Below are 22,180 nucleotides of genomic sequence, written 5' to 3' on the forward strand. Positions count from 1 at the left end.
TCCTAGCCCCACTTCTTTCTACTCATCAGGTCCATGGATTTCTTGCATACCCTCACAATTCCCACCTTGAGACTTCCCCCGAATAGCTTAGCTTCCAGTACCACATCATCTGTCACTACTCCCTACTCCACCAACACCCATGTCCTCCATCTTTGCCTTCTCTTTATCAAAACAATGTTGACTGTTCTCATCCAACTCATCAAAAAGAGGACTACTCAGACTAGAAGAAATATCTTTCTCACTACCAGGAATGAGTGTCAATGAAGATGAAGATGTCATGGCTGATAATGCAGAAAGTCATTGTGGTAAAGTATGTGCTACGGTAGAGGAACAAGATGAGGAACACACCTCCCTCCGACTCAACAGACTCATGTCTGTATCAGTGCCGTCAGATATATTCCGAAGCTCTTCAGGTATTGGCGGAGCTGCCAGGACAAGAATTCGTGTTCCTGTTGTTGGCGCCCACATTGTCAGAATGGATTTTTCATGGGACAATGGCAGTTTTCTGTGTTTTCTTACAAAAAAATCTATTGCAAAATAACCTTTAACAACATGAGGTTTTCCACTTTCCACTACCTCTATTGGGACTCCTTGTGGCAATCATTGCTCTCTTGGTGACGTCCGGTGCTCTTCTGTGATGTAATTGGTCAGGATCTGGAGCTAAGGCCTGTGACTCAGGCATGATGAGCGCTATAACATCATTACATTCAGTGTGTCCAAGTGACCACCGGTGGCCCAATCACAGGCCTCAGCTATGACACCCAGACCCATGACGTCAAAGAGTGTTGGACCACCTTTAGTCCACGTCTACTATAACTCTGTATTAAATGACTTTAGCTGCACTGAGACTTCTTTCCCCCGGCCTCCTGGCTCCTAAGACGTCGCTACTTCTTCTCCCTGCCCAGTATTCTATATTTTGATATGACATCATCCTTGTGCCCTCTCTACCCACCACTCATGATATGAGAAGCCGCCGGGGTCACGGAGACCATGTGATCTTCTTCCTCTCATCTTCTACCTCACTATACATGTGGTGGCCATTTAGCCTGAGACGTCTTGGTGGTACGTTGGATCAATGTTCTTCTGGGTTTACACCACAGGTTTAGGTCACCAGGCTCCCGGACAGAACCTGCAGGCCAAGTCAACTGACTTAAATAACAAAGATAACAAAGATGGCTCCTTTATTTTCGCTTCCTACATAGTTATTTCTTACACAAGTACAAAAACAATCACAAAAGACGAGTCTACAAAAAGTGCATGAAGTGTCCTAGTGGAGAAGGCATCGGTGGTCGCACACGGGTTGGTCACAAAGCAGCGGGACGATAAAGTGTTAATATATATATAGAATGTCAATGATATTGGACCTTAGAATAATACAGTTTGTCATAGTCACATATGGTGAAGGCCATCGTGGGCTCGTGGAGGTTCTGACATTGGGCCCCATCTCATCGGCTCGATGTCACTGTGATCACATACGTAGGCGGCGAACTATGGAGAGAAGGAGAGAATGGAAATCTGTGAATGAGGGGAAAGGTCTCTGCTCTCCTGCACTTTATCTTTCTAATCTCACATCCATTCATTTCATTTCCCATTTATTCCTCCTCCAGATTTGTTCTATCCTTTGCTTTTTCTTTTCTTCTTCTTTGTGCTTTTCTTACTACTTGTGTTTTTGGTTTCTTTACCTACTTTCCTCTTCTCTCCTTTCCTGCTTTCTTTTTCTTTCTTTCTTCTTCTTCTTTACTCTCCAGTCTTCTTGTCTCCTTTAGTCTCTTCTATCCTTTTCCCTTTCCTTCTTTTATATCCTTTTCTTTCTTCCCCTTCTATCCCTTTCCCTCCTCTTCTCTGCTATCCTTTCCTCTCTTCTTCATGTGCTTCCACTCCTTCCTTCTCTCTTCTCCTCTTCTTTCCTCTCTTATGCTTTCTTCTCATCTTCTAACCTTTCCACCTTCTTCACTTTTCACTTCCCTTCTTTATCCTCCACTGCTTTGCACATCTCTCCTTCACTCTTCTATCCTTTCCTCTCCTTCCCTCTTAACTTCCTTCTTTCCACTTCCCACTTTTTCTCTTTTATCATTTTCTCTTTTCTTTCCTTTCCTCTTATTTCCCTTTTTATACTTTCCTCTCCTTCTCTCTTCTCTCTTTCATTCTTTTTCCCTTTCATCTTCCTTCCTTTCCCACTCTCTCCTTCCCTCTTCTATCTTTTGCCCTTTTCTCTTATCTTCCTTTTCTCCCCTTTCCCTTTATATCCTTGCCTCTTCTTCCCTCTTTTATTCCTTCTTTCCTCTCCTTTCCCTTTAGTTCCATTCCTCTCCTTCTTTCCCTTTCCTATATCTTCTCCTCTCTTTCTTCTTCTCCATGTTCTGTCTCTTCTTCCCTCTTTTCTTCCCTCCTTTCCTCTTATTTCCCGTTAGATACTTTTCTCTCCTTCTTTCCCTTTCCTATATCTTCTCCTCTCTCTTCTTCTCCATGTTCTGTCTCTTCTTCCCTCTTTTCTTCCCTCCTTTCCTCTTATTTCCCGTTAGATACTTTTCTCTCCTTCTTTCCCTTTCCTATATCTTCTCCTCTCTTTCTTCTTCTCCATGTTCTGTCTCTTCTTCCCTCTTTTCTTCCCTCCTTTCCTCTTATTTCCCATTAGATACTTTTCTCTCCTTCTTTCCCTTTCCTATATCTTCTCCTATCTCTTCTTCTCCATGTTCTGTCTCTTCTTCCCTCTTTTCTTCCTTCCTTCCCTCTTATTTCCCTTTAGATCCTTTTCTCTCCTCCTTTCCCTTTCCTATATCTTCTCCTCTTTCTTCTTCTCCATGTTCTGTCTCTTCTTCCCTCTTTTCTTCCCTCCTTTCCTCTTATTTCCCGTTAGATACTTTTCTCTCCTTCTTTCCCTTTCCTATATCTTCTCCTCTCTCTTCTTCTCCATGTTCTGTCTCTTCTTCCCTCTTTTCTTCCTTCCTTCCCTCTTATTTCCCTTTAGATACTTTTCTCTCCTTCTTTCCCTTTCCTATATCTTCTCCTCTCTTTCTTCTTCTCCATGTTCTGTCTCTTCTTCCCTCTTTTCTTCCCTCCTTTCCTCTTATTTCCCGTTAGATACTTTTCTCTCCTTCTTTCCCTTTCCTATATCTTCTCCTCTCTCTTCTTCTCCATGTTCTGTCTCTTCTTCCCTCTTTTCTTCCTTTCTTCCCTCTTATTTCCCTTTAGATCCTTTTCTCTCCTCCTTTCCCTTTCCTATATCTTCTCCTCTCTCTTCTTCTCCATGTTCTGTCTCTTCTTCCCTCTTTTCTTCCTTTCTTCCCTCTTATTTCCCTTTAGATCCTTTTCTCTCCTCCTTTCCCTTTCCTATATCTTCTCCTTCTCTCTTCTTCTCCATGTTCTGTCTCTTCCTCCCTCTCCTCCTTTCTCAGTTTCTCACCTGTCTTTGCTTCTGTCTTATCTCTGTTTTCTCTTCTTATTCCTCTCCTTTCCTTCTCTCCCACTCCCCTTTTCTATCCTGCACTCTCTGTCTTTCCAGGTTGTACACATTCACCCGCTGACCGACATGCCCCCATTAGGCCACGGTTAGGATTTTCAATGTGTTCCCTTACTGCGACACTACGTGCTACCTGCTACCATAGCCCTGAGCCCTGAGACGCTGATCCAACCAGAGCGCTGCCTCATTCCCCGAGTATCAGCCTAGGAGTGATATTTTAGGTCTGTTATATCTTCCCATGTGCCTGCTATTAGTTGCCGTTATGTTCCTGAGTTCTGAATCTGTTTGCTTGCTGTATTCTTGGTGACTGACTTTGGCTTGTTTTCCTAGATATCTTCTTTCTTTCTGATTTGGCTTTGACTGTGACCTCTTGGACTTGACCTCGGCTGGGACACATTTATTCTTCTGATTTGGATATTCTGCACTCTCCTGCTTTGACCTTACTTGTCTGTATTTGCTGTCGTTTTCTGGTCTGATTTTATTCTACCATTGCGCCTATTTTTTACTCTAGCTCCTGATGAGATAACCTGGATTCTGATTTAGCAAAGTCCATCCAGCCTTGCAGCAGGTTCTGGTGAGGGTAACCTCAGACTCTATCAGCCAGGGCAGGCCCAGGATTCAGGTGCTTTCTCTTATCTCCCAGTCTCTTATCTGCTTTATTGGCAATTCCATTACAGCCTCCATCTATATCCATAAGACTCCATTGATATGTAGAGCGTCAGTTCCAATAGAAGGCAATGACTTTAACCCTTACAGTACAGTTACCTTTTAGCCAGAGTGGCACTTCCTATACATGACGCCACGAGGGTCAGAAACACCGCCAGGATATTGAGTCCAACAAGGCAACAAAATATTACAATCTCCGTGTCGTTCCCCTGTAAGATCACAAGACACAATATCTATTAGATATACTATAACTTATGTAACGGGCTACGTGTTATAGCAGGTGTATCGATCATATTACATCCCATCATCAGTAATAGGTAAGGTTATGGGGATGTTATAGCCTTATGTATACTGTAATATATAGCGGGTCTCATGAGATATGTAGTCAGGATATTACATGCCGGGACGACCATTGCAGATCTGCTGCAAAAACGACATGTGTTATGTATGACGAAGAACTTACATGTCTTCTGCCACATGTGAAGTCATGGATGTAGGAAACGCAGTGCAGATGATGGAGGTCATAACTGTTAAATACGAGTCCAATGACACTGGCAATGCAGGACAACATGCCGAAATAAAGGACACATTTCACCTGCGGGAAAACAAGCATCATGTGTGAATGGATGGCAATGTGCATGGAGCATTGACTCACAAAAAAACTTTATTTTGCATTGATGTCAATGACTGTAATCAAAAGAGCGACCACTAGGGGGCACTTTGCAGCTTTTGTGTTATACACTAAAATAATATAACGCTAGAAATGTTGGATTGCTGTAAAGCTCGGCATGCACTTATGTCTCAGGCATGTATGGAAATGATTACAGTGTGGTCTGAATGCGTCTGTTTCACTTCTGGCCACTAGTGGGAGCTAACTGTATATAATGATCAGTTCCCATTGAGATCGCTGTGGTATAAATCCATATACACTGAGCTCCATCTAGTGGTGGAGCAGCTGAATGACGGTATAGGAGGACTTGGAGAAGTATGGTATACTGTATATACGGTATATGTGCCTATAGGAGCTTTGACCACCATAGCATTGTATTATAACATAGGGGCTCAGTATTGGCTGTGGCTGGAGCTGTAACGTTTGGACCGCTGTTCTCTGCCTATGAGTGACAATATACTTATCGCTGTTTGTTCAGTTTGTTCCCGCTCGTGGAAAAAAGAAGCGATCTGCCCTTTCTTCAGGCGGATTCCACGGCTGATTTAACCACGGCGTCCTCCTCGCGACACCACCCTCCGGATTAGGCCCATTCATTTGGGCCTAATCCGGAGTGGAAAGCTGCGACGGAATGTGTTCATGCGGAACCCCGTGTGAACTAACCTTCCGTCTGTTTCTGGAATACTCGAGATCCCTGAACCCAGCGGGATATTGCGAGATTCAGCGGCTATTGGTTATACTCATCTATACCGCCTCCACTTGTCTATACCGCTGCCGCTCGTCTATACCGCCTCTGCTCATCTATACCACCTCTGCTCGTCTATACCGCTTTCACTCGTCTATACCGCCGCTCGTCTATACTGCCACCACTTGTCTATATCACCTCCACTTGTCTATACCGCCTTCACTCGTCTATACTGCCGCTCGTCTATACTGCCTCCACTTGTCTATACCACCACCGCTCGTCTATACCACCTTCACTCGTCCATACCGCCACTCGTCTATACTGCCACCGCTTGTCTATATCACCTCCACTCGTCTATACCGCCGCTGCTCGTCTATACTGCCGGCGCTCATCTATACCGCGAGATTCAGCTGGTATTGGTTATACTCATCTATACCGCCTCCACTTGTCTATACCACTGCCGCTCATCTATACCGACGCTCCTCTATACCACCGCTGCTCATCTATACCGCCTCCGCTCGTCTATACCGCCACCACTCGTCTATACCGCCTCTGCTCGTCTATACCACCGCCGCTCCTCTATACCGCCTCCACTCGTCAATACTGCGAGATTCAGAGGCTATTGGTTATACTCATCTATACCGTCTCCACTTGTCTATACCGCTGCCGCTTGTCTATACCGCCTCTGCTCGTCTATACCGCCGCCACTCGTCTATACCGCCTCCGCTCGTCTATACCGCCGCCACTCGTCTATACCGCCTCCGCTCGTCTACACCGCCGCCACTCGTCTATACCGCCTCCGCTCGTCTATACCGCCGCCACTCGTCTATACCGCCTCCGCTCGTCTATACCGCCGCCCCTCGTCTATACCGCCTCCGCTCGTCTATACCGCCGCCACTCGTCTATACCGCCTCCGCTCATCTATACCACCGCCGCTCGTCTATACCGCCTCCGCTCGTCTATACCGCCTCCGCTCGTCTATACCGCCGCCACTCGTCTATACCGCCTCCACTTGTCTATACCGCCGCCGCTTGTCTATACCGCCTCTGCTCGTCTATACCACCGCCGCTCCTCTATACCGCCGCCGCTCGTCTATACCGCCACCGCTTCGCATCATTATACGCGAATCTTGGTTTCTTTTAATAGGGGACACAACCAAACTATAGACATCTCTTGTCCGGGTAATCCGATAGACTTCAGCTCATCTTGGCACATTCACCATCTCAGAATACTGAGAGTCTGGTAGATTGGAACCATATATTGTTATACAAGACATCTTGCTTCCACTTTTGTGGAGCTCTATCAGCAAAATTATGCTATTCAGGCACCATAAATGTAATTTTAAACCCCCGGTCCCGTTTTTAAATAAAAGCATAAAACATATATGCAAATCTTACTGAACATGCACCGGGGGCGGGGATGCACGATGCCGCGTCATCTTCGGGCACGCCTGCCTCTTCTGTCTTCTTGGAGCGACGCCCTCTGGTCCCGTCTCTTCTGCCGGCTTCCTATTGGTCTTCTTCCAGCTTGAGGTCTTCAAATCTCGCGCCTGCGTAGTAGTGCTTCCCTCCGGATCGCTACTGCGCAGGCTCACTCGACATTTTACTTAATGGTAGTTCTACGGGGACTGGCAAGTGGGACTGGCAAGTGAGCCTGCGAAGTCGTGCTCCGGAGGGAAGCGCTACTACGCAGGCGCGGGATTTGAAGACAAGAAGACGGAAGAAGACACGGAACCAGAGGGCGTGGCTACAAGAAGACAGAAGAGGCAGGCGTGTCTGAAGATGACGTAGCATCGTGCATCCCCGCCCATGGTGCACGTTCAGGTATGATCAGCATATATGTTTTTATGCTTTTATTTTAAAACAGGTGGGGGGGGTAGTTTAATATAACATTTACGGGGCCTTTTTAAAGGATATTCACGCATATGTGGGGCTCCATTTGCATACTTTTGCTGATAGAGCCCCTTTAATAAGATTTCTACACTTTCCTTATATCTAATATTCTACATTTTTTGACAATCTGGGCCATTGGCTCTAAAGCAACACCTACAAACCCTTCTTGTAGTGAGGGATAAGGGAATCCTCAGACTAATGATAACTATACGACCATCGCTGCCTCCAAACACATGCATGAAATGCTAGACAATCCCTTTAAGTAGAACTGTCTGTCTGACTCTACCATATAATACTTATTTATAATACATCGCCTATATTCTATATACAGTACAATGTCAGACATGTAATAGGTCTTATAGAGTTTGTATTCTGACATCAGATTTACAATAATCCAGAAAATATAATAAAACCTGAGATACAGCGAATGTATCTAAGCCATGAACTCACAGAAGAGACGGAGGTACTGGCCCAACTCCAGATCAACATGGTTCCTGCGACAATATGCTGCAAGGAATAAAGAGAGGGACGTCCTTAGATCTTGTATGTTCTTATATACAATGAGTGACATTGGTAATTCTAATATATCAGAGGACAGAGAAGGTCAATATAAAGAACAAGTGTCACTCGCCTGATTCGTCGTCTCCAGCGATGACGTCAATGGACCCCACATGGCCTCAGCGGTCATGTGTAGTAGCCCGGCACGTCATCCATACAGATTCCTTCACTGCTTCGATGACGTACCCGACTACCCTGTGCTCCAGCTGGGGTCAGTCAATGGACACAATGGTCACATGTGAGTTATTGACGTCATTGTCGGAGCTGGAGACAAACACGGAGGCCTAATTATAACATAACATGTGTGGGGTTTGCACAGTATAGGGTGGTGATAGTAGTAGTAGCACCCTCAGGACGCACCATGGTGGTCTCCTGGCCGGTGGAGTGCCCTTGATGTTACATGTAATAATGAGGCAGGAGACCTGTGGCAAAGTGGAGAACACTTCCAGTTATACAACACGGACACAAAGACATGGCTGGGACGGGGAAAGAGAGACGTGTCCCATGTGTCCTCTGTCCTGGCCGCAGGCAGTAGTTATGGAAAGGGGGTGCTTGCTGGTCCTATCTACTTCACCAGTACCCATTGCTCCAGGTGCTTTAGCTTTTGATACCCTTCACCTTGGTATTTGGTACTGGAACATGGTCCAAGTGAAAGTACCAATATCTCTCCTAAAGGTAACCCTAACCTGCCTGGGCACAAGGGAGTGGCAACGGATGCTAATAGGAAAGGGTGTGTACGAAGAGGACGGTCTCCAGGTCAAGAGGAGCAAACTGGTTTGACCTGAGTTTTCCAGAACTTTGGGACTTGACGTGAAACTTTTGAGGTTCATCTAAGTGCCATGACCTCAGCACACCAGTTGTGGCCCGAGGGACGTGATTTCATCTAAGAGACTGGAAGAGGACGCGAAAAGACTGAACACCACACGTGAGCCCAGGAGATAACGTTGTGTAGGTATATACAGTGTGCAGTGTTACAGGGAAAGCCCACCATGTCAAGGTCACTAGTGCTACATCCAAACATATATATTTCCACAGGGGTTTTCCCACCACGGAAGTAAGGGCACATTTCTAGAATATGTTACTATGTGATATTCTGATTGGTGGGATCCAATTGTGGCCATTCTTCTGCAGCCCTTATTCATAGAATGAACAGGGCCACGGACGCACAGGCAATGCACAGACGGCACACAAATGACATCCATCTGCCACCCGTGCATCGGCTGTGTCATTCAATAACAGGCCCTACACGGTCAGATTTTGTCATACGCATCTCAAGTTACTTTCTGCTAGCTGCTTTGGGGCCCATCGAAGTGAAGTTGCCTGTCCCAGGATAACTGGTCTGTCTGCCACAAAACTGGGGAACATGGCATCTTCCCAACAGTAGTCTGGGCTCAACTTCGACTAATGTCCAAGTGATGTGGTTGCTAAACTGTATGTGTGTGCATGTAGCCTAAGGGAGATCATGGAGTGACAACAGGAGCCACTAAAAGCCTTCGGAGATGCTTCTACTAGTCTTTTATATGGTGGGAAGGGATAGAGTAGGTCTGGTGTTAGTTCCGGGCCGCGCCGCGGGACCCGGCTAGGTGCGAGGCCCGGGGTGGTTGCCCGGCTCGCTCGGCCCTGGATCCGCCCCTGCTGGTGACTATTATAGGACCTATAACGATGAGCAGATAATACTAAGTAATTACTTACAAACCAAGGCACCCAAAACAGAGTGCCGTACAATAAGGAGTTCATGTTATGGTTCTTGGATGAGGGGACCATTGATATGCCCAATGATATCTCCAGAAAGAACACAATGATCAGGACAATCTGGAAGGAAAAGAAATCGATCTGGTTAGACATACTCTATACACCAAAACCATTCCGAATACACTATGTCATCCGTGGTGCATGGGTGCAATCCAAAAAGAGAGAAAATGGGATAAATAGAAAGGCTCTATACAATGAAATGTCAATGAGCTATCCTTAGGATATGCTATAAATGTGTGACTAATGAGGGGCGTTCATGGGCCCCACTGCCCCCTTCAGATTTCGCAAGGCTTAGTGCAGTGATGGAGGACCTATGACACACAGGTCTACGGTGACACACCAAGACATTTTGGGTGACGCACATTGTCTGAATCAAGTGTCATCCCCATGAGGCGGCATCCTGTCCAGGCCACCCTCCGTTGCCTCCTATAGGCGGCACTACACTTATGTCACCATGATCCTCAGTGTGGGCTACAGCACACCCTAGAGGTGGCAGTGGAGGACTGGAACTGGAGTATGGACAGGTGAGTGAGGGTGGGGGGAATAAACGGGGTCATATACTGTGGTAGGGCTATAAAAAAGGGTCATAAACTGTGTGGGGGCCATAAATAGGGGTCAAATACTGTGTGAGAGCAAAAAAGGGGGTCAGATATTGTGTGGGTGCTATAAAAAGGGGTATGATACTGTGGAGGGGGGGAAGGGGTAGATATTGTGTGGGGCCATTAAAAGATGTGAAACAGCACTTGAGTTAAGCTAGATTATTATACAAATTTTGACTCTCCGAGCTCAATGGTTATCCATCACGGGCCTAGTGTAATACTATGTCCATATAGTCATAATGTCTCAGCTTAGGTCCATGAGGTAGAACTGTACTAGTTGGTAAAATAACAACCGGATCGTGGAGTTAGGAGACGCCAGACCCAAGGCCGGTTCTCCCTAGTTTCTAGTAGTCGGAGGTGAGCCGGCCTTCTTGGCACACCACTCCGACCTGCATCCTTGGAAAATAATGTAGTGTTATATTTAGGGGCACAGATGGAGGCACTGATTTAAGGGGTGACACCTCCAGTCCGTGGGCTAGATGCAAGGGACTGTTATTGTCCGTAAGCACAGTGCACTATAATGTCCAAGGGACGCTCTATTTTGCTCACATCATAAGGAAGACGCTTGAGGTCTACACGGTACCAATCATCGCTCACCCCAAGAACTGTTGGTCGAAAACGCCTATAACTTTGCTTAAGGTCAGTAGTTTGGGGCCCCGCTGCGCTCTGATGGGAGAGACTAGAAAGTCCGCTGAGTTCTGGAGAGATGGACTGGCTAGGACTCGGTGGACTTGGAGCTTGCTGAATGCTCGGAGGAATATTTGAGATTTGAGAAGTAGAAGGTTCATTATTTTCAGTCCTCTGTATCCAAACTTGTGCAGTCGGTGATGGATACAAATAGGGCTGTTCCTCGTCCCATGTTGGCAATCTGTCGATGGTATCGTAAGACGGAGGAGGAGAATCGTTATTCCATTGTAGAGTATGACCAGAATGGACGTGTGACGATTGTGAACCGGTGGCAATTGAATATCTAGGAGGTTCATAGTGAACTAATCCAGAGTGAGACGTTGACTCCATTGACTGGTGAGGACATCAATTGGGTTTACTACAATAAAAATAATACATTGTCAAGAAAGGACAAAAAATCTCTTCTTCAGTATAGAAATTACCTTCAATTCGGTTAAAAACGTTGCCCAGGAATTGGACAAAGCATGGAGGAGGTTGGGGGAGGTATAACGTAAAATACAATCCATGTCCATCACCATTCCCATGCCAGAGACTGTTGAGGCCACCGGCTGGTCTCAGTGATCAATTGGTGTGCCAAAAACCAAATGAACAGGTCAGCTCCCCTGGCCTCATGCATGGTTTATCCAATTCCTGGACATCCCCTTTAAGGACTCCAATTTCTCATGAAACCAATTCAATACAAAATCGTGATCTGCCAACAAAATCCTTGACAGGCTGCAACTCCTAACAAAACCCTTGGATGGCCGAACATGGACACAACTGGCTCATCTTGTGACACATCTGGACATGGTCAACCAAGAAGAAATAGGTATAATTGACCTGACGCGATTGGTTTGGATTTTCCGCTGTGTGAATGTTCTCTATTTTATTTTATACCAGTAGATTACCCGGCGGCTTCGCTCGCGCACGATATGTTACATTATTGATTATGCTAAAGTAAAATTTTCGGTGTCACACTGAAATTGACATTTTGAGAGAATCTTTTTTTCCACATTAAATTTGTATTATTTTGGCATTTTACTAATTTGTCGTAACATCGATGTGAACAACTTTTTTTTCATCTCCACATTTTTATTGATGTTACATATTCAGTACATATTATGTCGTATAAGACTATTTTTTGAACAATTTTTTTTTATCAAAAATTGAAATTTATGCCCTGTACACAAACATATAAAACATTTACAGCAGGGGTGTAACTACTGGGGTAGCGGCGGTAGCGGCTGCCACAGGGCCTGGGACATTAGGGGCCCAGCGACAGACGCTACCGCTGCATTTTTTTTTTTCTTTTAATAGGTCGTTACTGGCTGGAATTACTCCAGATGGTAACGGGCCCTATTTATTTGTCTATCCTGGCAGCGGCCGGGATTGGTAAGTGACGCCCCGGGCCCCACAAACAGTATTATTATACTCGAGGGTCTGAAAAGACCCCCGAGTATAATGACAGGAGGCCCAGGAGAGGTAAGGGAACATAAAAAACTGTGTTACTTACCTCTCTGGGCAGGCTTCGGGCCTACTTGTTTGACGTCCTTGACTTCATATGACCAGGGCCTGCATCCTTTGTGTTGCGACGCAAGCCCCCTGGATCATGTGATGTCCCGTGTCTATGTATGCGTGCGTGTGAGCCATGTTTATGTATGTGTGTGTGCATGCACATGTGTGGTCCGTATATACACTCACCGGCCACTTTATTAGGTACACCATGCTAGTAACGGGTTGGACCCCCTTTTGCCTTCAGAACTGCCTCAATTCTTCGTGGCATAGATACAACAAGGTGCTGGAAGCATTCCTCAGAGATTTTGGTCCATATTGACATGATGGCATCACACAGTTGCAGTCGCAGATTTGTCGGCTGCACATCCATGATGCGAATCTCCCGTTCCACCACATCCCAAAGATGCTCCTCTATTGGATTGAGATCTGGTGACTGTGGAGGCCATTGGAGTACAGTGAACTCATTGTCATGTTCAAGAAACCAGTCTGAGATGATTCCAGCTTTATGACATGGCATTGCATTATCCTGCTGAAAGTAGCCATCAGATGTTGGGTACATTGTGGTCATAAAGGGATGGACATGGTCAGCAACAATACTCAGGTAGGCTTTGGCGTTGCAACGATGCTCAATTGGTACCAAGGGGCCCAAAGAGTGCCAAGAAAATATTCCCCACACCATGACACCACCACCACCAGCCTGAACCGTTACCGATACAAGGCAGGATGGATCCATACTTTCATGTTGTTGACGCCAAATTCTGACCCTACCATCCGAATGTCGCAGCAGAAATCGAGACTCATCAGACCAGGCAACGTTTTTCCAATCTTCAATTGTCCAATTTCGATGAGCTTGTGCAAATTGTAGCCTCAGTTTCCTGTTCTTAGCTGAAAGGAGTGGCACCCGGTGTGGTCTTCTGCTGCTGTAGCCCATCTGTAGCCTCAAAGTTGGACGTACTGTGCGGCGTTCAGAGATGCTCTTCTGGCTACCTTGGTTGTAACGGGTGGCTATTTGAGTCACTGTTGCCTTTCTTTTTTTTTTTTTTTTTTTAAAGTTTTTAAATGTTTTATTTAAAGAAAATAGGCATATACAAACAGGTAGTACAAAGATAAAGTACCATTCTAAGACAAACAGCGAGAGTCAAAAGGTACAAGGTATTATGCAATAGAATCTTAATATTGTACAGTTCACAGTATAAGTAAAAGGTTACAATTGTTGATACGGATGAAAGTCTCATGGTCATACAGACAGAGCACCCCCAGCGCTCAGGTATACGTCTTCATGAGCGTGTGGGTCTTGACAAGGAAGGGGGGAGGAAGAAGGAGATATGTGCCTGTCATAAATGTGACTCTGGGAAGGAAGGAGAGGGGAAGGACGGCAGGCATGATGTCTGGGGGGGGGGAGGGGGTTCAGATATAGTTTGGTCCAGACAGCTGGACTCCAGTAAGCAAGGGAGCCACAGCTTGTGGGATAAGGGAAGTTCAGAACTGATATGTGATTGAGTGGGGGAATGAGTTGCAGATGTAGAGGGGAAGTGACGTCAGATTTAGAAGGGGGGGGGGGGGCGGCTTGAAGAGAAAATGAGAGGGGACTGGAGGGGAGAGATGGATAAGTAGTGGAGTGAGAGTAGAGGCCGTGAAGCAAAGTGGAGAAAAGGTGAGGGTAAGGGGGAAGATAAATCAGAGGAAAGGTATGGGAGTAGGAGTAGGGGGCGCGACCCGCTGGGAGCCCAATTCTCTTCAATCAATGCACAGGGCCATGTCAAGGCCAGGTAGCGCAAGTGATAAGTTACAGGTTCAGGTTTCTCCAGGGAGACCACAGTTTCATAAACTTGTCGTGACGTCTATGCTGCCAACTAGTGAGTTCTTCGAATCTCATGATTTGGTTGACCTTTCCAATCCATTCAGCTTTCGTGGGCGGGGAGGGATCTAGCCATTTGCATGGGAGCAGCGAGTTGGCCGCTGATATGAGATAGGAAACGAGATTTTTCCTAGAGGGAGTATAGTCTGAGGAGGGCAAGGATAGTATCACCATTTCAGGGGAGAGTGTGAAGTTGGAAGACGTGCAGTTTCTAATAATTTGTTGAACATCGTTCCAAAAGGTTGCAATGACTGGGCATTGCCACCATATATGTAGCAGGGAGCCCACCGCAGTCTGACATCTCCAACACTGATCTGTATCTGAAAGTTTCATCCTATATAACCATTGTGAAGTATGATACCATCTAGTGAGCAACTTATAGTGGCCCTCTTGTAGGCGAACACAAGGCGAAAAGCCGTGGGAATGCGTGAGAACTTGGGTTCTCTGTTCATCTGTGAGCACAAGGTTGAGATCCATTTCCCAAGAGGTTAAGAAGGTTGGTGTGGATAGAACAGGTGGAGCGACGTATTTGGTCAGAACAAAGGAGGTTTTACGGATGAGTTTGTTCGTTGCAATTATCGCCCTTTCAAAAGGCGTGAAGTTCGTTCTAATTGAATGTAGATTAAACCATTTTTGGGTAACTCTTTGAAGGTGTAGACGATGCAGAAAGGAGAGAGGTTCTGTGCCCAAGAGAGTAACTATCTTTTGTTCGTCAAAATCGCCTGCATCTGTTAGAGCATCTGAAACGTAGTGATGACACAGTTTTTTCCAAAGATGCGTTGGACCGTCGCTATTTTCTCCTTACTGTTGCCTTTCTATCAGCTGGAACCAGTCTGGCCATTCTCCTCTGACCTCTGGCATCAACAACGCATTTCCGCCCACAGAACTGACGCTCACTGGATGTTTTTTCTTTTTCGGACCATTCTCTGTAAACCCTAGAGATGGTTGTGCGTGAAAATCCCAGTAGATCAGCAGTTTCTGAAATACTCAGACCAGCCCTTCTGGCACCAACAACCATGCCACGTTCAAAGGCACTCACATCACCTTTCTTCCCCATACTGATGCTCGGTTTGAACTGCAGGAGATTGTCTTGACCATGTCTACATGCCTAAATGCACTGAGTTGCCGCCATGTGATTGGCTAATTAGAAATTAAGTGTTAACGAGCAGTTGGACAGGTGTACCTAATAAAGTGGCCGGTGAGTGTATATATATATATATATATATATATATTGTCACGGAGCAAAGGTATACGTCTTCCTCCGGATGGTCTTTTGAATCAACACGGACGCAAGAGGTCGGGAGACAACAGCAATTTATTGTAATCCACAAAGTTAGTAGCCGGTGGCGGTCACATCAACCGTAATAACAATAAGTCCACAGAAGTCACAATCCAATGATAGCTTTGGCTCCTTGGTCCTGTAACTATATCCTGGCTCTCTACAGAGCTGTGCACAGGCCGGCTAACACATACTAACTCCTCACTACAACTATATACTAAACTGTTACTTCCTATACCTGGGGGTGGGAAGGGCTGAGTCACAGATCCTTCCCCCCTCACCTATGCCAAGGAGAGCAGACTCCCTGTCTACTATGGACAATGCACCATCCAACATCTTCTTGGAGACACTGATCAGATTATCTCCACCCATTGTCCTCACTGGTCCTCACTAGTTAGAGGTATTTGCATACAATGTGCTAACACACTAGACCCCAATCAGCCAACTACACACTGATGTTTACAACAGGTTAGAGAATACATTCCACATGAAATATATATTACACATTGCCTATTGCCGGACTCTAACCATCCCGTGACAACCCCTCCCCCTCTCAAAACATGTGCATGACACAATTGGCCTACACAGGTAAATTGGGGAATGCACATCAGTCTCTATAGCTCATATGTCTTCCTGCCGGGATAACCCATCTGTGTTCTGGTGTTGGTTCCCTCGGCGGTACTGAATGGTAAAGTTGTAGGGTTGAAGGGCTGGCATCTGGCAGAAAATCCGGTCGATCCATGTTGGCGTCTCTCTGAGCTTGGCTTCGGGTCACTGCTCCCACAAAGTGGCACTGTAGATTTCCAACATCGTTGCCTAACAGAACATCAGCCGGCAGCCCGCTCATCACACCAATTGTGCATCGTTTTGGTCCATAACCATAGTCGAGTTCCACGGTAGCTTTAGGAATACGTTTCCGAGTACCTCCTGCCAACTCGATAGAAAGGCCAGGGCCCTCCTCTAGGGCCTCGGGTCGAACTACTCGGGGGTCCGCTACCGTTAGGAAAGCTCCCGAGTCCCGGAATCCAACAACTGTTCGGCCATCCAGTAGGACCTCCTGCAAGTGCTTCCGCTGAAGGTTTGCGGGATGTGTGGCGGAAGGCTGAATCCCATAGACCCCTGGAGGTGGAACAGATGGGTCATTCATGGAGTCATCTGGAAATGGGGCCAAACTTTCTGTCCTAGGGGTGGTTCCCAGGTAGTGAATAGGCCGGGATGCCACGGTGGCCCGTGCCCCCATGTTAACAGGGCAACTAGCTTGCAAATGTCCAGGCCGCCCGCACCCAAAACATCTGCGCTCTAGCATTCTTCCAGTAGGTCGTTGTCTAGGGACAGGGTTGTTCATAGCTGGAGGCCGATGGGCTGGGGCAGGGGTAGAGGGGGAATTGTAATCCTGAGGCCGGGCACGAAAGGTGGGTGGCTGGATGAAGGGTGTCTGGCGGACTGTGGTAGTTTTCCGCTCCTCTGCAAACAACCTCTTCCACTGCGGCTTGATGGTCAGGCCCTCATCTGCAAGGGAAGCAGCTTGCTCAACTGTGGCTGGGTTCCGTTCCAGCACCCACTCACGGATCTCAGCGGGGCACTGGGAAAAGAACTGTTCCTTAAGTATGACTTGGAGGATCTTATCGACTGTGACAGCCTCCTCTCCTTCTAGCCAGCGCTTGCATGCTTGCTTCAACTTGTGGGCGAACATGTGGAAGGAGCTTCCCCCATTGTAAGACAAAGAGCGGAACTGAACTCGGTAGGTCTCTGGAGTGACTGCATAATACTTCTGCACCGCTCTTTTAATGGCCTCATAGTCCCGCTGATCACTAGGGTCCATGGCTCTGAGAGCTTCCGCAGCCCCATCTCGTAGGTGCCCCACCAGATACCGGACCCAATCCTTCTCTGGGACTTCCATCAGGTGGCACTGGTGTTCGAAGTCCTGAAAATATCCATCAACATCCCCAGCCGCTTCATCAAAGGTCTTGAAGTGTTTATGGGAGACATATTGTGGTTCTCTCAGTGTTGGGCTGGGGGTCGACGTTTGATTATAATTCCGCATAGTTATCTCAGCCATTCGCATTTCATGCGCCATTCTTTCCTTTTCATGCGCCATTCTCTGTTCCTCCTTCTCCGTTTCCTGAGCCCTCTGTAATGCTCTACTCCTTTGCTCTGCAGTTGCTCCTAGCCCCAGCACTGCCAATTCCTCCTCATACAAAACAACCCATCTGCTCTTTTGGGTCTGTACCTGCCACTCCCGTATCTCTACTGTCTCCTGGGGGCAGCCCTCCTCATGGTCGCTTTGCAGGGTCATCTCCTCCAGTGCCTCGATCAGTTGCTCTTTCGTTCTTCCCTGGTAACTCAGGTTTAGTTCCCGGGCCCTTACTTGTAGACTTGCCATAGTCCAGTTCCTGTATTCTGAGGTTGTGGCTCCATTAATCGCTGAGCTGCTGTAGTCCATCTCGCTGTCCGCTGTTGATCCCACCGCTGCCAACCAGTTGTCACGGAGCAAAGGTATACGTCTTCCTCCGGAAGGTCTTTTGAATCAACACGGACGCAAGAGGTCGGGAGACAACAGCAATTTATTGTAATCCACAAAGTTAGTAGCCGGCGGCGGTCACATCAACCGTAATAACAATAAGTCCACAGAAGTCACAATCCAATGATAGCTTTGGCTCCTTGGTCCTGTAACTATATCCTGGCTCTCTACAGAGCTGTGCACAGGCCGGCTAACACATACTAACTCCTCACTACAACTATATACTAAACTGTTACTTCCTATACCTGGGGGTGGGAAGGGCTGAGTCACAGATCCTTCCCCCCTCACCTATGCCAAGGAGAGCAGACTCCCTGTCTACTATGGACAATGCACCATCCAACATCTTCTTGGAGACACTGATCAGATTATCTCCACCCATTGTCCTCACTGGTCCTCACTAGTTAGAGGTATTTGCATACAATGTGCTAACACACTAGACCCCAATCAGCCAACTACACACTGATGTTTACAACAGGTTAGAGAATACATTCCACATGAAATATATATTACACATTGCCTATTGCCGGACTCTAACCATCCCGTGACATATATATATATATATATATATATATATATATATATATATATATATATATATATATATATATATGTGTGTGTGTGTGTGTGTGCATGTATTTGTGTGTGTGTACACGTGTGATCCATGTGTATGTATACGTGTGTGCATGCACGTGTGTGGTCCGTGTCTATGTATGCGCGTATGTGTACATGTGATCCATGTGTTTCTGTGTGCACAGAGCAAGTGTCCATGCATGCGGTAGTTGTGTGTGAGTATGTATGTACTGTGTCCGTCTGTGTGCATAGTGTGCAGTCATCTGAGTGTGTTTACATGCGTGTGTGGTCCATGCGTGTGTGTGGTATTTATGGGGTGGTATTGTGGTATTTGTTGGGTGATGTTTGTGTTGTGTGTGTCTAGAGTGGTCTGGTGTTTGTGTGGTGTACATGTGGTATTTATGGGGTGGTGTTGTGGTATTTGTGTAGTGTTGGTGTATGTGTGTTGTCTGTGTGATGTTTATATGGTGTTTGCATGTTGTATGTGGCCCTTTAGCAGTGACTCTTTGGCGCCGTTGCTATAATCCGTCCCTGTCAGTCACAGCTTTCCCCTCAGTGCTTTCACTTTCACTTTACCCCATTATATGCATAGGGCCTAAATTTAGAGGCCCCTATCTCATGGCGGGGGGACGCTAGCAAGATGTAACCTGCTCAGTATTCTGCTCCTGTGGGTGGAGAGGGGACGTGCCAAATTTCAGCCAAATCGGGCGAGAACTGTACATTTATATAGAGCAGATACTACAGGATTTGAGTTTCATATATAGATCTCCAGTCAATTCCTTGACAACTTCTTCAACAAATATTGGAGACAGAGTTACTGTGCTGTGTGTACTTGCCTGATCCGTGGGTCCTCATTTTTGGATAGAATTTGTCTCCTGGTGGTTTTTAGGGCATTTCTGGGGAATAATAAAGGATCGGGCTGTTAGGATGGCTGCACTTTAGGAGATTGCACTCTCTTATAAGACCGAAGACGGTCCAGTCTCTCCATTACCGTCTTCTAGGGACTACTTTCTACCCTCGTACAAAAACTAGATTTCTATTGTCTTTCAGTCTCAGTAAGATTAACCCTCCTCGTCCTCTTTCCAGAGAATCGTGTTCCCCTGGCCTCTAGCTTGTATTAGGACGAGTTCTCGGCAGTTCTTGGCAGTTCTCCCATTTGCACAATCCTCCATGTCCTTGGCCAGTTCTTCTAGAATATTTACATCGTCTTACACATTTCCTTCCTTGTATTGAGGCCGCCAGACTCCAGGTCTAGTGTCCGCCTCTCCTTGTAACCAAGTAATAGAATCTTCCTAACAAACAAATGTGGACAAAAATTTATTACAACTCGATGTGTGGAAAGAATGAAGTCGTGACGCAAACTGAAACTATGCTGAGATTGTAAGCGAGCATCTGTTACGTATTATTAGTTGCCATCTCCATATTTTCTGCAGATGTTATTTTCTTATTATTGGACTCGTCTCTCCTTCTCCCTCCTTTGACTGTTTCTACTTAAAGGGAATCTCACCAATATCCATTATCTTTATTGTAATTGTCACAATGGATAGAGTCACTACTGGGACAATCTATGGTGATCGCCTCGGCTTACCGTCACCTGCTTTTGTTGTGTCTTGTCCACGTCATTCTGGCCCCCGCCATCTTACCACTTAGTAAAGTATTTGCACAGGGATCCCAGGTTAGATCACACGGGGTGAAACATATCCTCAAACTGATCACTATCCTCCGGAATCCAAAAATTTCCACCCTAATAAGGGCAGTACCAAAACACTAAAATACCTTGTCCTGGACCCGCTATGTATAGATAATATCTAAGTCTTGGACAAGTCTGGGGTCCAATAACAACACAAAATCAGGAGGAGCCAAGTCGTAACCTAATATTGGGGGGGTCTAAGTGTAATGGATGCTATGGATCTCCTACAATCAGATGCCACGACAACTATGGCTTCTCCACCACAGCCGCAGCTAGTATATGGGATATATTACTCATCATCCCCCCATGGTCAATACTCAGGCTGTCTCCTCTTTCGCTGCCACCCACACACCGACCCTACAGGTTACGCCAAGCCGCCACCGGCAATGAAGGACGCCTCATCGAAGCCTTTATCGAGGAAGATGGAAGTCATACAAAGTATGGTGGCAAAAGAGATGCCAAGTGACAGCTGTAGATGGGCCTTATGTGTAAGATCACAGCTCCCTTCCGCTGTCACGTAGGATGCTCTTATGGTCTCCAGAGAGTCATCCTCTTATCTACAAGTTTACAAAGTTGTCCATTTTGCAGAAGTACCATAGATGGTGTCTTTGTGACATGGAGGAGGCTTTCCCTCTTAATCTATGCAATGCTCTCTCATACTGGTCACACTTCGGACTATCCTCCAACCCTACAAGTCTCTTCCCAAGTCATCCTCCAACCTGACCTTCTCATTGATCGTGCAGGGATGGACCCATAAATAGGGAGCCATCTACGCCCCGAGTAGCCTGGGCAATGCCCGAGCTCAGAGTGTTGCACCAAAGGTGGTGAAGTCCTACGATCCCCCTCTAAGGAGTCATCGTGTGATGAAGTCTCCAGAAGGTGCGAGAACACTGACCGTGCAATGACCCGCACCACTTAAAGTGACACGAGCCTATATAATATATATAATACATCACACAACATTTCACAATAATGATAATAGACACTGCAGTGAGAACAGAGACCTAAGCTCCCCCATACACAAGGCCATAATATGTGCACCATCTTACACTCCGATAGAGGAGCCATGGGGACCAGTCTGATAGCCTTCACTAACGTTCTAGTAGGCACAGTGTACCCCCGTCCAACACCAAGAAGACCTTTCTGATTTTTAGGGAATTATAGTATCTGCAGAATGGATAAGACAGACCCTTCTCCTGCTAAAGCCCATGACACCCCATACAACACCCCAGACTCAATATACGTGGCTGGCACTGCCAAGGGCATCGTCGCTCCGATATACTGGTATAGGAAAGCAATGGTCTTATTCCAAGTCACACAAGCTAAGGAAGGGTTAAAAATGGACTTCACGAAAAACGGGTTCAGATAAAGAGAAGTAAATAAGTCTGCGAGACAACCCCAGAGGTCCTACAACAGTCCCCGATATCTGTGTATGGACTCACCAAGCCTGCGAGAGAGAAAACCGTCTCCCCTGTGTCCAGCGGGCGAATCAAGCGACGCTGCATCATCCACAGCCTCATGCTTACTACACATAGATGGCAGCCAGAGAAGATTCCACTGCAGCTGGCAGGACTCCCAGATCAGCAGGAATGACGTCACTGGAGGGCGCTGTCATCTCCGAGGCTCCCTGGTATTATGCTCTGACTGCAATAACATCAGTCCAGGGTTTACATGTCAGGAGACAGTAGGCCCCGAACTCAGAGAAGTCCATGAACTTGTAGCCAATATAATATAATAATATAATGAACTTGTAGTCCTGCACGGACAGGCAGCATTTACATCTGTGGGTCCGGGCGCTGAGC

The 22,180-nt window shown here is 46.5% G+C and overlaps 1 protein-coding gene across 2 annotated transcripts; it reads right to left on the reverse strand.

The window, feature by feature from the left end:
• Positions 1-1,181: 1,181 nt before the first annotated feature.
• On the reverse strand, positions 1,182-21,900 carry LOC142219313 (uncharacterized). Of its 2 annotated transcripts, none has more exons than XM_075288268.1 (7): positions 21,821-21,900; positions 10,877-11,324; positions 9,621-9,740; positions 7,821-7,877; positions 4,590-4,721; positions 4,226-4,335; positions 1,182-1,488 (listed from the first exon to the last, which is right to left on the reverse strand). In XM_075288268.1, the coding sequence occupies exons 2-7, from the start codon at positions 11,294-11,296 to the stop codon at positions 1,446-1,448; spliced, it is 882 nt and encodes a 293-aa protein (XP_075144369.1). In that variant the 5' UTR covers positions 11,297-11,324; positions 21,821-21,900; the 3' UTR covers positions 1,182-1,445. The 2 variants fall into 2 exon arrangements, with proteins under 2 accessions (XP_075144369.1, XP_075144368.1); XM_075288267.1 differs by having other exon boundaries at positions 10,829-11,324.
• Between the last annotated feature and the right edge of the window lie 280 nt (positions 21,901-22,180).

Source organism: Leptodactylus fuscus, chromosome 10, assembly GCF_031893055.1.
Source record: "Leptodactylus fuscus isolate aLepFus1 chromosome 10, aLepFus1.hap2, whole genome shotgun sequence".
Taxonomy (NCBI): domain Eukaryota; kingdom Metazoa; phylum Chordata; class Amphibia; order Anura; family Leptodactylidae; genus Leptodactylus; species Leptodactylus fuscus.

Excerpts from the sequence above, each read along its gene's own strand:
- LOC142219313 (XM_075288267.1), bottom strand. The coding sequence starts at position 11,296 with ATGGAGTCAACGTCTCACTCTGGATTAGTTCACTATGAACCTCCTAGA. Across the intron at positions 9,741-10,828 it reads TCAAGCGTCTTCCTTATGAT|ATTGTCCTGATCATTGTGTT; the intron begins GTGAGCAAAATA and ends TTTTCCTTCCAG. Across the intron at positions 7,878-9,620 it reads TGTTTTGGGTGCCTTGGTTT|CATATTGTCGCAGGAACCAT; the intron begins GTAAGTAATTAC and ends TATTCCTTGCAG.